We start from the raw sequence: 14530 nt of genomic DNA on the forward strand, positions 1-14530 counted from the left end.
TTGGTATGTAAGATAATTAATTTCCTTATTGTCTATACCACTTGCATTAGTGTTTTCTGTTACTTTAAGCCATAAACATTCCAGTGTATCATCAGCAACATGTTACCAGAGCTAAATGGAAGACCCAACCCCATTATCTGTTGGGATACTAGAGGAGGAAGGGACAAGAGAAAAGGAACATATCTGGAATCTTAAAAACAGTGAAATGGCAGATTTTATACACCAATAGAAACCAGTCTACTTTAGATGGTAATGCTTTACCCCTCAGAATTCTGGACACTTCTTTTGGTTTCTAACAACAGCACAAATACAGTTAGTAAGGATTCTAATATTTTTAAGAAGCAGTTTTATTTTATTCTACTTAAAGCATGATATGCCTATGTAGCATTTTGCCAAGTGGCATCAAATTTATATTAGGCTATTTATTTATTTTTAATCTAGACCATGTCTGTAAAATAGAGGATAAACCAAAGTCTAGTAGATATAAAATACATAATTAGTTTGAAAGAAAAGAAATATAAAATTTAACCAGAATAACATGTAACATTAATTGCAACTATTTGCACCAGGTTATTCTAATTCAAACCTCTCAGCTATATGGTTTAACAGTTAATTCTCAGTAGAAAGCATAACAAATCAATTTTCCCTATTCATGGCAGAAAATTAGACAAACGAGCAAAAGTTTCTAAAATGAACCAATTGGGTATTATTCCCTGGAAACCAATTCCATACCTGAGGCTACAAAGTAGGAAGAATCCCTCTTAAGGCTATACTTTAAAAGCAATACATTACCAAAACAATGTGGAATATGGACATTTAGACCAGTGGTTCCGCACATTAGAAACAACCTCAGAGCTCTGACCAACTACACATGCTTGGCTCCCACTCCAAAACCAAACCTAAGTCTCTGGGGGTGGACTTTTTTTTTTAAAGCTCTCCAGATGCTTACACAGTGATGGGTTGAAAACGACTGATTTAGACGTCAGTGTAGAATTAATCACATTTTATGGTTATGTTAAGGCCTTTAGGCACTTTAATCAATGAAATGATGTAATCCTTAAGAATTAAGCTAGTCACATAACATATTTGAATACTTTTGAGTACTTCTAGAACTTTTTGATAATCAGTCCCTACAGACCAGCATTGCACAGAATCCCATGCTTAACGAAAATACATACTATATACAGTAAGGTTTTGTCCCTCATTTAAATATTGTTGATGACATGAGCAATGTAACTTTCCCCATTCTAGTATAAAAAGAGAAAAAAAAAAGGATTTTAGACATAATATAAGCATCTAATCAAAATCAGTCACAGAAGACGATAGGTCAGAAGAAGTTAGGCCTCAGAACCGAATCATAATGGTTAGTATGAACCCTAAAGAAAAAGCTAGTCATAATTTAGGATGTTGAAAAAAATACTAGAAGACATGGGCAAGGTCCCGGATCAGCCAGGGTGAGTATGACTGACATTCAGTGGCCTAAGCATGGCACAGGACACAAATTTGATCACTCTATGGTCTATGGTCAATGTTCACATGTCAAATTGGGAATGAGGAAAGAGATCAGAAATGGGAACGCAGATAAGGAAGCAAGAAAAAGCGTATCAGGATCCAGTAGCATCTCATGGATTCATATAATAAATAAAACAACCTCTTAAGCCAAAGGCCTACTGCCTAGAAGACAGTAGCAGGAAGGGCTATTGATCTGGACTCCACTAGAGGCAGTAGGGTTTGCATGTACAGCGACTGCAGCAGAGTATTATTAACTCCTGTTGAGCCTTGACCAGTCCTAAAAATAAGTATCATATGAAATAATGAAGTCTTAAGGTCAAAAGGGGCCTTAAAAACAATTTAGTCCAACTATCAATCCAATGCCAACAGTAGACATGGATTTTATCAATGTCTTTCCATACTATGAAAAAAAAAAAAGCCAACATCTTTTATAAAGATAAAAGAAACGGTAGGGCTGAATTAACTTCCAATAACTATCTACACTGATCTAAACTACCATTAAGTGAAATTTAACCGTTAAGTTTAAACTTTGCATTCAAAAACTTGAGTAGTTTACCCTTATGTCATTTCCTTTACAGAAAAAACTTTTAGAATTTACTATTTTAACACATTTAGCATCCCGCTTTCTGTCTCTACCTCTCATATTCATATATACATATACATGTGTGTGTATATATATACACACACACGTATATGTCTGTGCATACATGTATACATATATATATGTATATATATATATATATACACACGTATATATGTATATCAGACCAAAGGATATTAAACAAGAAGTTTATCTTTTTATACATTAAGTTACTTGTGATGTATTGTCCATAACACATGCTCCATGAGTTGCCTTTCTACCTGTGGCAATTTACACCTTGAATTAAACAATCGCTTTGGTAAAATGTAGCCTCAACTCCTGCCCTACCTCTACCCACCCACCTTGATAGCAAATGAGATGTAATGAGACTGAATTCTAGCAGATTGACTCTTCCAAATGGGTAATGAACTCATGAATTCCTTTTCTTTTTTTCTTTTTTCCCCTTCCGCCTCCCCCGCCCCACTCGGGTTCAATGGTTCAAGCCATTGTTTCTCAGTCTCGTTGTGTAGGACACAGCTCCCTGGCCCATGCTGCTTTTATGAGCCTTGCAGCCCCCCCGGCAGTCAGTCGCCAGTCGTTGATTGTGGGCTGCTAGCTGGCTGCCGGCCACTCACGCCGGCTGCTGGTCACTCATGCTGGCCACCAGCTGCTCATGGCGGCACACGGTAGCTCGTAGCAGCACTCCGCAGCCCACAGCTGCTCAGGGCAGCTCAGCTCCAGGGAGAGCCATTGTTCACAACCTTAGCTGTAGGGGGCGCAGCTCACTGGCCCATGTGGGAATTGAGCTGGCAACCTCCAACCAGGGAGGAGCGCGATGCTCCAACCACCTGAATCACGGGGGGGGGGGGGGGGGGGGGGGGGGGGGGGCGGCTTTTTCTTTGACAGATGTCCTACAGATCTACAGTTTTCATTCTGACATGTTAATTTACAAATCTATTAGGATCCTTTATGGCATGTCTATCATGAATCATGAGAAGTCATTCATTTCTGTTTGGGCTAGGTATCTCAGTTCAGTAGTAAAGTACACAATCTAAAATTTTGATGAAATATTTCATAGGAATAAATCTAATTTTGGAAAGCATTATAAACTTTGATCACTCCTACTGTGTTTTCCTGAAAATAAGACCGGGTCTTATATTAATTTTTGCTCCAAAAGACGCATTAGGGCTTACATTCAGGGGATGTCATCCTGAAAAAATCGTGCTAGGGCTTATTTTCTGGTTAGGTCTTATTTTTGGGGAAACACGGTAAAATGGCTGTAAGCACCAATAAAGGCAATCCTTAGATCTGCTCAGACAAGATATTGAAAGTATAGTGAGACAAAGTAGCATAGTTTCTAATCACTATCATTGAATTTCCAATTTAGATTTCTCAACTTATTAATATTTTTCTGTTTATAAAAATGCTAGGTTATCAGTAAAAAAAGATTTAAAATATGTAGAGGAAAATAAAACTATCCATAATTCTAACCACCCAACATATGGAAATAATCTGTTAATATTTTTTTATCTCTTTCCATTTATCCTCTGCATTTTTTAACATAGTCTTGAAATCATACAATATAAAATTTAGTGTTCTGCATTTTTAACTTAATAGTATGGCTATTAAAATCCTGTAGAAGATTCATTTAATCATTTCCCTACTGTTCAACGCATATGTTGTTTTTTAAATTTTAATATCCTAGAAACACAACATGAAAAACACTTGTGCATAAATCTTTTTCTGTATTTTGGACATATATTTAAATGTATATTCTTACCAGATTCTCCAGCACTAAAATGATCAAGTGGATTGCCTTCAGTGTCCGGATTTAATAACATCATTTCAAATGATATATCTTCCACCTGAGAATTCTCATTGTCATCTTTGCATGTATACTTGTCTGCATAAAACACGTACCACATTTGTGGATACGGAATCTGGGACACTGTCAGATTATGTTCAGTCTGATTCATGGTCACTTTAAAGAGAAAGAAAATAGCACTTTCAAAGCAAAACTCTCAAATGTATTAATTGTTTTAGTCATATAATCAATTTGAAGTTAACGTTCTCTTGTTGAGTTCTTACTACCTTAGGAATCCAAACTCTGTTGTATTGGTATATGGCCTGTAAATCATAAAGCAGATAAAAATAATGTATCTTGACTAAAGGGATCACTATAAAATGCTATGAAAACCACAAATGAGTAGAATGGTCTCACTGAAACTCTGAATTTTAATTTTAAATATTGTGAAAATTTCAAGTGGGTTAGTAACATTTAAAATTTTTTTTCATTGTGGTAAGACATACACAACACAAAAGTTATCATTTTAATGATTTTTAAGTGTTCAGTTCTGTGGCATTAAGTACATTCACAATGCTGTATAACCATCACAGTGACATTTTTGAAAATTACTTATTTGAATTAAATTTAAAAGGGAGTATTCAACTTAGGAAATCACATCTAAAAACTATGACCGACAAATACTTTCAAAAGATTTTCCAAAACCTTTTTCTGATTGGTAATTCTTAAAAAAAAGTAGAAAACTGGAAAAATAGCAACTATAGGAATATAACACTTACGCTGGGTTAGGTCTAAATAGTGGTGGGAAGAGGGAACACATGAATGTTGGCCTCACACAGATCTGTGCAAGAATCCTGGCTCCAATACTTACCCTCTATGTGACCTTGAGCAAGTTAAACAAGCAATGACACTCACTTTCTTCATCTGTAAAATGAAGATAATACTGAGAGCAAAGAGCTGATGCAAGGACAAAATTATATGAGTCTCTTTTCATGGTACCTGTCATATAGCACTTGCTTAATAAAGGTTAATTCTCCTTTACCTTTCTTTAAAACAATGTGGTTACACTAATAAGTGGTTCTCAATCCAGGGCAACCCTGTTCCGTTCCAGGGCATTTGAAAATGTGTGGGGACAGTTTTGTTGTCACAATAGTTGAGAAGATACTTGGAGGGGACTATGCTAAGCCTCATGTAATTCAAGGTCAAGTCACACACAATGAAGACCTTCCCTCCCCCCTCCCCGCACCCAAAATGCCAATAGTACCTCCTTCTCTACGAAACACTAAATGTCTAAGATCCCTTCTCAATTTAAAACTGTGATTCTGACCTAAGAGGTACTCACTAACACTATCACAGTTATAGGAGAGTAGTGCCTCAACTGCTGTGTACAATAAAAAGAGTAGAAGAGTTAAAAGAGCAAGTCTTAGCCCTACTACTTACTAACCTTATGACTCAGCAAATAAATTACTTAACCTCTCTAAATTTGTTTTTCAGTAGTAAAATTAAGATACCTGTGAGATCTAGCTCAGATTCTTGTGAGGGGCAAATGAGACGGTATATGAAAATCTTATGTAAAAAGTCTGATTTTGTCCCAAGGCAAGTATTCTTAAAATATAAGATTATGATGGGCCAAATTCCCAAATCTAGTCTGCCCCCACATCCCAACTAGTCTTGATCCTATTCTCAACTGAAGAAAAACTTTCTAATAAATAAAAGACATGCCTTAACTGGAAATTTGCATATGGAAGAGATTTTAGAGGCCATTATAAAATTATTCACTTTCTTAGGTGTAATATGGTAATGTGGATAGTGAGGAGAATATCCTTATTCTTCCAAGATGAAGGCTGAAATGTGGGTCGAATTGCTCATGACACCCACAGCTTATGTTCATAAGGCTCCATTAAAAACAAAAATCACACACATAGAAATATAAAGCAAATGTAACAAAATATTAACAATTATTGAATCTAAGCCAAGGATATGTACTTTCAAGGATATATACTTTTTAGGTTGGTTGTACTATACTTTCAACTTTTCTGTATAATTGAACATTTTCCTAATAAAAAGTTGGGAAAATGTTATTTATAGGTTATCTTTATAAATGAGATACAGCTGTATCTAGTCAGAATTCAAATTTTGAGTACTTGGACTTTATGATTGGGAATTTCATTAATAGCAGTTAAACAGGACAAGATGATTTTATCAACAATACCACAGTACTGGCTTTTTTACTATCTTAATTTAGCTGACATACTGTTTTCTTTACTATATAGCTTCTGGAACAATGTAACAAAGACTCTAATTTCTGTTAAATATTTGAAGACCTTTAATAAGAATGCAATATATAATCAATAAGTATTAATAGCTCAGAAATGTGCAGCTTGCAATTACATAATCTGAACCTCATTATATAAAAGCTCTGCTATGATGTTCTATCACTTGCACTTTTTCCTCGTAGATAAAACAATATAAAAATTAACCACTGTATTTTCACCAATACATTTGTTAATGTTTCATTTTAAATTATGCTGATTTACATCAAATTAAAACAAGAGTGTGTTTCATAAAGTGATAGTGACTTCAGTTTTTGTCTTACTGCCTTTTGCTGCAGGCCTGGGAAACAAGCCTCTTTGACAAAACTGTGTGTTCATTGTTTTTGAGACAAAAGACTACAGCACAGCACGCATATTCTATGCTGATGTAATTAGTACCTCAAATATTAACAAACTCGAATTGTAGGGAATGGGGTTGAATAGCTAATTATTCAATTATAAAAGGAAGTAAATATTGTTAACAAAAATACACAGAATAATAATATACTAACACCTTTAAAAGACTTATAAACATACCAAATGTAGAAAGGAAATACATGCATATAATGTACAAAGACATCCCTGAATATGTATGTTTTATATACAAAATTATATTTAGCTCTTGTAATCTGACAGCAAATTACTCTGAATCTCCTTGTTAATTTATTTTACACAGAAACTTATTTTCAGGGCTTTTAAATGTCTTGTTTGCTTGATTTAAAAACCTACAAAATAGTTTCTATAATATTTTTAAAACTGATGTTTAATGAAATTACTAAAAGAGAACAAAGGAAGACAGAAAAATAATTTCTCAAACATTAATTTGGGAGAATGTATACTCACAAGCCACATTTGACACGAGGGGATTTTTCAAATCTGATAGTCTTTTCATAGTTCAGAAGTAGTAAGGTTTTACATAAGCATTAGGCATAGTTAATGAACTCATTACCAAGTAGGTGAAAGGCTATTAATTTTTAAAAGTCTCATTAGTGGCGAGGAAATGAGAATTATTTCTACAAAGACGTATTGAAAAATATTTGGTACTACTACACTGTCATGAATTTAAAGATATGCTTTTTGTTTCAGTGCATTAAAGCTCCTAGCTTAAGACTTTGCTTTTGTTATTGGAAAAACAATTGATGAAATATGTGGAAAGTGATCTATCTCACCAGAACTTAATTTATTTCTGGCCCCCAAATTTAACAAAACAATCTTCTTCTTTAAATGTTCGTGTTTCCTGAGATCTTCCATCCCAACAATTCCAAAGAATACCCTTGCACTCGATAGAGTAGGAAAGAAGAAGGGAAAGTAGAAAAAGAAACAACACCAAGAGGTTTATAAATTACAGCCATATACTGGGGTGCCAAAAAAATATACACAAGTGGACACTTTGGTCAATGTTGCTCAAGCAATAGTTCACCGTAATCAGAAGCGTCTGGATGCTGATGGTAACCACTTTGAGCACCTCTTGTAATTTCAGAAGTCAAACATGGCTTTTGTTATTGGTATATATTGAATATTACAATTTTAATACAGTTTTCCTTTCTTAAAATGTATATATATTTTTTTGTCATCCTCTGTACACACACACGCGCGCAACTCCACCCTAAAGAGTTATAATTACAATCACAGCATTTTAGGACTTTCAGAAACCTTCGAGAAAACTAGTCTAGCTTCCTTGTTGTGTACAGTGTGATAAGTAAAGTGTGGCTCAAAGATAAAATTTTGTGATAAGTCACTAGCAGTGAGTCTCAGTTTAGCAGTCTTTCCTTTGCATCCTATTATTTCTCTGTACACATAAGTTCTATTACTGAAGGTATATGACACATACCCAAATTATGATTTTGCAAGTATATATAGTGTATGGTATAATACTGACCATGTGATACAAGAAAATAAATCGATTCCAATAGCTCTAAGTTTTAAACTACCTGGTAAGTTTTTATTGGAGAAAGAAAAAGACTTTGAGGTACCAAATAGAAACAAACTACCAACCAAAAAACCCTTCAAGCACTAAGCTCTGTGGTAATTCATCCTACAAATACTTAGTAAATGCTTAACTCAGCAGTAAGTATCCTAAATTCTCATTCTCATAGTATCACGTAACTAACATTCATAGTACTTATCATAATTGCAATTTCACATTTATTCACATTGATGTGATTCATTCCTGTCACACCCACTAGTGTTTTGGACTGGGATAGTGTCAGTATTTTGGTCCATGATTTGTAACTAGTGCCTAGCATAGTGCATGAAACAACAGAAGTGTTCAGTGAATGAATGAATGAATGGATGAATGAATGAATCAATCAATCCATCAATAGACCAAAAGAGCCCTGCTGCTCTCACTGACTGATTTTATAACAAATAAATAAAATGTAAAGTGGTAACTATAATAAGTGCTCTGGAGGAAAACAAGAGGCTATAAAAACTCAAGTGATAATGTAGCGGAGGGACGAGCCAATGAGGGGAAGGAAGGACAAGTAGAGGAAAAGCCTGTGCAAAGGCTCAGGATAGCACTAAAATAAAACAGGCACTCCAGACAAAATGAGGCAGGAGGGGGACAAAGTTGTGAGATGAAGCTGGGGGTCAGGGGCTAAGCAATGACTAGACTACGATGGCTTTCCTGATCAGGTTAAGGAGGCCTGTCTGCGCTCAGAGCAGGAGGAAACCACTGATGTATTTAGGGGTGTGGTGAGGAAGTGAATGTGACATAATGAAATATGCTGTTCAGAAAGATTACTCTGGTTACAGCGGGGGATCAGCATGGCTGCAGTGGCCAGGTAGGAGGCTACTGCACTAGTTCAGGCAAGAGATTATGGCCACCTGGAATAACAATAATGGGGGTAGAGATGAAGAAAACTAGATGAATTCAAGCGATATTTAGCGATACGGATAGGTTGGAAGGGGATACAGAGGTCAAAGAGGGGAGTGTTGGAAGACTCCATGGTTTCTAGCTTGTTTACTAGATGGATGGTGGCACTAATTTCTAAAACAGGGAATATTGGAAGAGACCAGGTTTGGGTGGGCAAGAACTTTTTATACACGTGGAACACTTAGATGCGCAAATTGGTATAGAAAAGAAAGGATAACTGACAATGAGCACTTGCATGAACTTCTCCAGGTGAGTTCTGAAATTCAGGGCTGAGGTAAAATAGTTTACGTAACTGCCTCTCTGACATCTGAGTCCACTCATTCAGACTTCTGTGTACTATCAATGTCATCTCACAAATCTAAATGAAAGATCCCCACAACGGGTGGCAAAGATTGGGGACTTCTACTCTTACCCCTATTCTAGCGAGCTGCCTTGTGAGGGAACCAGAGACCTGCTAAGGCTGGGAAGACTGGATGTTTAGAACTGGCAGTGTTTTATGTGACTGGACTAAAAGAAGAGTCAGAGACACAATATGCAGAACATGGTAGGGGAAACAGAGGGGTAAAAAGGGGAGAGGGATAATTCTGATTTTTTCTCATGGAGGCTTCACATCCTAATGTCTCCTACAACCAACTAACTTCCAAGAGGTAAAACAGATAGCATGGCACATGCTCTTCATTTCTCTATTAAAAAGATCTACACTCACTCTGGATGGCTAACACCCTAATGCCTGTGATAGTGTTGATGAGAATGGAAGAGCTCAAGGATTCAGACAACTAGGATAACAAAAGTAGGGCCTGTCTAGAGGCAAACCTAAAGGTTTACAAATGATGTGGTGCTGGTACATCCCAAAATGACATATTGTGTCACCATATGACTACATCCCGAGTTCTAGCAACGTGTTGCAAAACAGCATCACGTGGGCTAAATTACACAATTAACTGAGATAATGCATCGGTAGTTTTAGCTCAGTGCTGACAGTGAAGAAGCAGTTAACAAATGTTATCATTGACTCTATGCTGCCACTGGGTCAAAATATATCTGCCATATTGGTATGAATTATGTGACCTGTAAGAAGTCTGAATGAGGGAAAGTATGCCCTTATAAATTATCACATATGTTTTTTAAAAATTTGAATGATAAAGAGGGGGAAAAAGGCATTTTATCTTTTGATCAAGGAAAAGGTTCGTTTCCTTAAACTTCAGTTTAAAACACGCTAGACAAAGTGTCATCACAGTGTGCTGTGTGCTGTGTCAGGAAACATCTTGGTTTGTAAACACTGTATTTCAACACTAAGGAGGAAAAAACGTATCTCACAATCAATGAAAAAATGATATACTCACTTGTCAACTGAGCTTTGGATAATTTTTCACTACAAGTATAACCATGACTGCTTTCCTGTAGCGTTAGCCATTCCTGGGCTTGGAAGAGGTAGAGTTTAGCTTCTTTTCCAACAGCTACTGCTATGTTGTTGATTCTGACACACAGAAGCGCATGGTCACCTGGACATTAAAACAAAAATTACAAACTAGTTTGGTCTTGTACCAAAGTGAGGCGATAGCACAATTCAACACCTCAATTTATCAAAATGGGAATTTAAGAACACAATTTTTCTTAAATCTCACTTAACTAGGTAGATCATATAAGAACATCCCATTCAGATGCAAGACAACAAATTATGCTCATCAGTGTGTGGTGTTTTCTTATACTTCAGCTGATAACTGATGACATTTCACTGAATAAACAGCAATATATACTATATGTGGACCTTTACTATAATAAAATTTTTGCCTTATTTTACAACCACTCCACATGTCTTTAACATCTGTTCATAATATATAGAAATTTCCTGCCTAAGTTTCTTTTGTTTTTTGATATAACATGGCTGTGAATGCTTAATTATACTTTTAATGTAAAAAATAAACATAGCTAATAGCAAGAAAGTTTAATTACATCAATTCTGAGGTAGACATTTAACCTGACACAAAATTTGACATGACTTTTACAATAAAACTTTCAGGATATATGTTGCAAGACTACTATAGAATGAGCCGTGCTACACACACCAACTACATTTAAGGCCTAGAAATAAATGGCAAAAAATAGTTGCCTCTATGGAAATGGACTCGGTGAGAAGTAAAGCAGTAGACTGTTTTTTTCATTTTTCATTTTAAGGTGTTCTATTCTTTTTGTTGTTGTTTTCTATTTTTGTTATTATAATTATCACTTTGACTATAATTATCACTTTAATACATAATTTACATTTATAATATGTATCAAAGAATGTTTAAGTCTCCTACATAAATTGATTACATTATAAATTATCAAAAGTCTTAAAAGTGATTTTAAGGCCCTATTAACATCTTAAATATCATTCTGAATTAGAGTTCATTAGTTTGGTATATATAGTTTTGGTATTATTATCTTACTGAATTCGAATGCACTGAAAATTGGTAAACATATATATATATATATATACACAGTGGGTGCCCAAAAAATATATACACATGACTTGTATTCATCTTTTGTTATCGGTGCATAATGAGTATTACAATTTTAATACAGTTCTTTCCTTTCTTAAAATGAGTATATATTTTTTTGGCACACTGTATATATGACGTGTGATCAAACAATATGGTGAATGTTTAAATTTTAAAAAATTATTACAGTAAAAGACACATCGCCATTAATCCCCCTCAAAATACTCCCTCTCGCTTTGAACACATTTATCCCATCGTTCTTGTCACTTTCTGAAGCAGTTCTGGAAGTTCTCTTTTGTGAGCATCTTTAGTTACTCTGTCGTGGCTGCCTTGATGTCCTGAGTAGATTAAAAACATTTTCCTTTTGTGACTTTGGGGAAGAGCGAGAAATTGCACAGTGCTAGATTTGGTGAATAAGGTGGATGAGGACACACTGTAATGCTTTTGACAGAAATTGCCGTACCAGAAGCGATGTGTGACATGGAGCCTTTCCATTGTGATCACAAAATATGGTGAATGCTGCTGCCGAGTGCCATCCCATGGAAAGGCAGGGATCTTCAACAAGGGAAGTGGCCCGTTGAACCTTAGTAACAGTGTGTCACAAGTTTCCACTTGTTCAGTGTAGTCAGTCGGGTGTGAGCTACAGTTGAGAGAAAGTGTGTTTTAAAGTGTGCCGTAAATTATCCTCCATTGTGACAATGCTCCGTGTCACACATTGCTTCTGGTACACAACAATTTCTGTCAAATAAAAACATTACAGTGTGTCCTTACCCACCTTATTCACTGGATCTGGCATGGTACAACTTCTGGCTCTTCCTCAAAGTCAAAATGATTCAGCACATTGAGGCAGCCACGACAGCACAACTAAAGATACTACGAAAGAGGACTTCCAGAATTGCTTCAGAAAGTGGCAAGAATGATGGGATAAGTGTGTTCAAAGTGAGGGGGAGTAGTTTGAGGGAGATTAATGGCAATGTGTCTTTTACTGTAATAATTTTTTAAAATTTAAACATTCACCATATTGTTTGATAGCACTTCGTACATATATATACACACATATGTACATAGAGACAGAGGGAAAAAAAAAACACGTGAAAAACTCTATTCCTCAAATTTTCTTGAGAAATCCGGATTTACTAATGCTTCTCTGTTTACCAGGTAATCATCATGAAATATCAGGATTATCTAAGTCTCGCTTTTAGACATGAGTAATAACTACCATGTCACAGCTTCTATACATCCCAGATTTTCTGGCACTGTCCAGATTGTGCCATTTATTGTAGTGAAACTGCTCACTGTCAATACTCAAAAGTATATTTATAGCCAGTTGATTAAGAAAATGAATATGTTAACTAAAAAATAATAAAACTGTTTCTAGAGTTTGTATTTCATTCACCCAAGGTCTATTCCATATTGGATTCTGTAAAACTGAGTTGCATCGCCTTTTCTCAGCTATTTTGAAAACCAGATTTTAAAAAAAGAAATCCAGTGTCCCCTCCCTTAACCACCAATTCTGTAATTTTCCAATAGCTTAAACTGCTTTCCCACACCAAATAGCTTCTGATTTCTGTTATCTTCTAAACATCCTCTCTGGGACAATATTCTGATCTTGCATCTTTTAATGCTAAAGGCCTTATGAATCAGGATCCTAACCTCATAAGGGAAATAATTATTTGAAATACAGTAGTAGCCAAATTAAGGGTATGTACCAAGAGCATGTATCAAGAAAAATTTTAAGGATGCAAATACAGCAAAAATTGAATAAACTGTAAATTAATTCATTGAAGAATTATTGATTTTTGAGGGAGACCAAGAAGGTAAGAATAAAATGCAGTTCTAATTTCAGAAGGGCCACAGAGGATACAAATTACGAAGCTTCCAGGACACACTTTACATACATTTCTGTCAAGTTAATTCTAGGCCTCATAGTCCACATTAAATCTACTCCTGTAGTAGAGAAGTAACCAAATAGTGGCAATTAGATTAGATTATCAAGTGTTTTATTTGGTTTCCTCTCCAATGCAAGTAGGTTTTATTAAATGATCTTAAAAAAAAACAAAAAAACAGGAAACCTACGTTGCGGGACTTAAATGCGCACATAATTACAGTGCCTTAATGTATATAATCAGGCTGAGACAGAAGTGAGCAAATGATGATTCTTTGAGGGAAGGATCTCGAAAAATACAGCAGTCCTGTCATCTGTACCTTTGTATGGGGAGGGTTGGGGAGGCAGTCCTTTGGGTGCAGAATACAATCAGTAAGCGGGGGAGGGTGCTGACAAGGATGTAGGGAGCAGCAATAGTAGGGCTGGCAATAAACGCATCCCCACGATTCCAGTGAGCTGCGGTGGGGGAGGGCTGCCGGCGACGCTGGAAGTCCAGGTGAACTGGTGAAGTTCCCGGCCTGGCCGCCTGGCTCCAGGTGTTCCCACACACGTCGGGGAGGCGCGGCCTATGGGAAATGTTCACGAGCCTTCATCCCTCTCCCCGCCCCCGCACCTACCGTGGAACTGGAACTGACCGATGCTCTGGCCCTGAGCGTCTCGGGCCGCGGCGCTGCTGAAGCTGCCCCTCAACGTCTTACCCTGGCTGCTCGGCGGCCACCAGCAGCAGGTGAGGGCCACTGCCAGCAGCCGCAGCCCCCCCATCCCCGCCTGCCCCTCAGCACCCACGCTGCGGCCTCTAACCGCCAGCGACTGCCAGTCCCACGTCGGCAGCTAGGGAAGGGGGAGGAAGGAGCAGGACCCGTGTCGCGGACCCGCCCCCAAGAGACTGACAGCCAATGAGGCAGGCCTCTCTGCCACGAGCCAGGGATATTCACCAATCAGAGTGTGAAATGGGCAGGACGTGCTCAGCGCGAGTCCCATCATTCTCCGGCCTGTTGGCTAGTTCCCGCCTTTTTTTTTTTTTTTTTTTTTTGATGGGGAATCAGGAGGATGTTACTTCAGGGTAAGTAAAAAGTATTGCC

At 36.9% G+C, this 14530-nt stretch overlaps 1 protein-coding gene across 4 annotated transcripts in view; it reads right to left on the reverse strand.

Annotated features, from left to right (window-relative positions):
* The window catches only part of GPR180 (G protein-coupled receptor 180), a 28931-nt gene extending 14604 nt beyond the window's left edge, over positions 1–14327 (reverse strand). The window contains exons 1-3 of one of the 4 annotated variants that reach the window (XM_019737181.3): positions 14066–14327; positions 10427–10585; positions 3873–4073 (exon numbers count right to left, since the gene is read on the reverse strand). In XM_019737181.3, coding sequence (XP_019592740.3) covers positions 3873–4073; positions 10427–10585; positions 14066–14210 — 505 coding nt within the window. In that variant the 5' untranslated portion in view covers positions 14211–14327. Of the gene's footprint in view, positions 1–3872; positions 4074–10426; positions 10586–12026; positions 12061–14065 lie in introns of those variants that run through there. The other 3 variants (XM_019737182.3, XM_088792854.1, XM_088792855.1) reach the window with 3 other exon arrangements.
* Positions 14328–14530: the final 203 nt, after the last annotated feature.

The sequence above is a fragment of the Rhinolophus sinicus genome, chromosome 16 (genome assembly GCF_057876585.1).
Source record: "Rhinolophus sinicus isolate RSI-liver-muscle chromosome 16, RSI-T2T, whole genome shotgun sequence".
Lineage (NCBI taxonomy): Eukaryota > Metazoa > Chordata > Mammalia > Chiroptera > Rhinolophidae > Rhinolophus > Rhinolophus sinicus.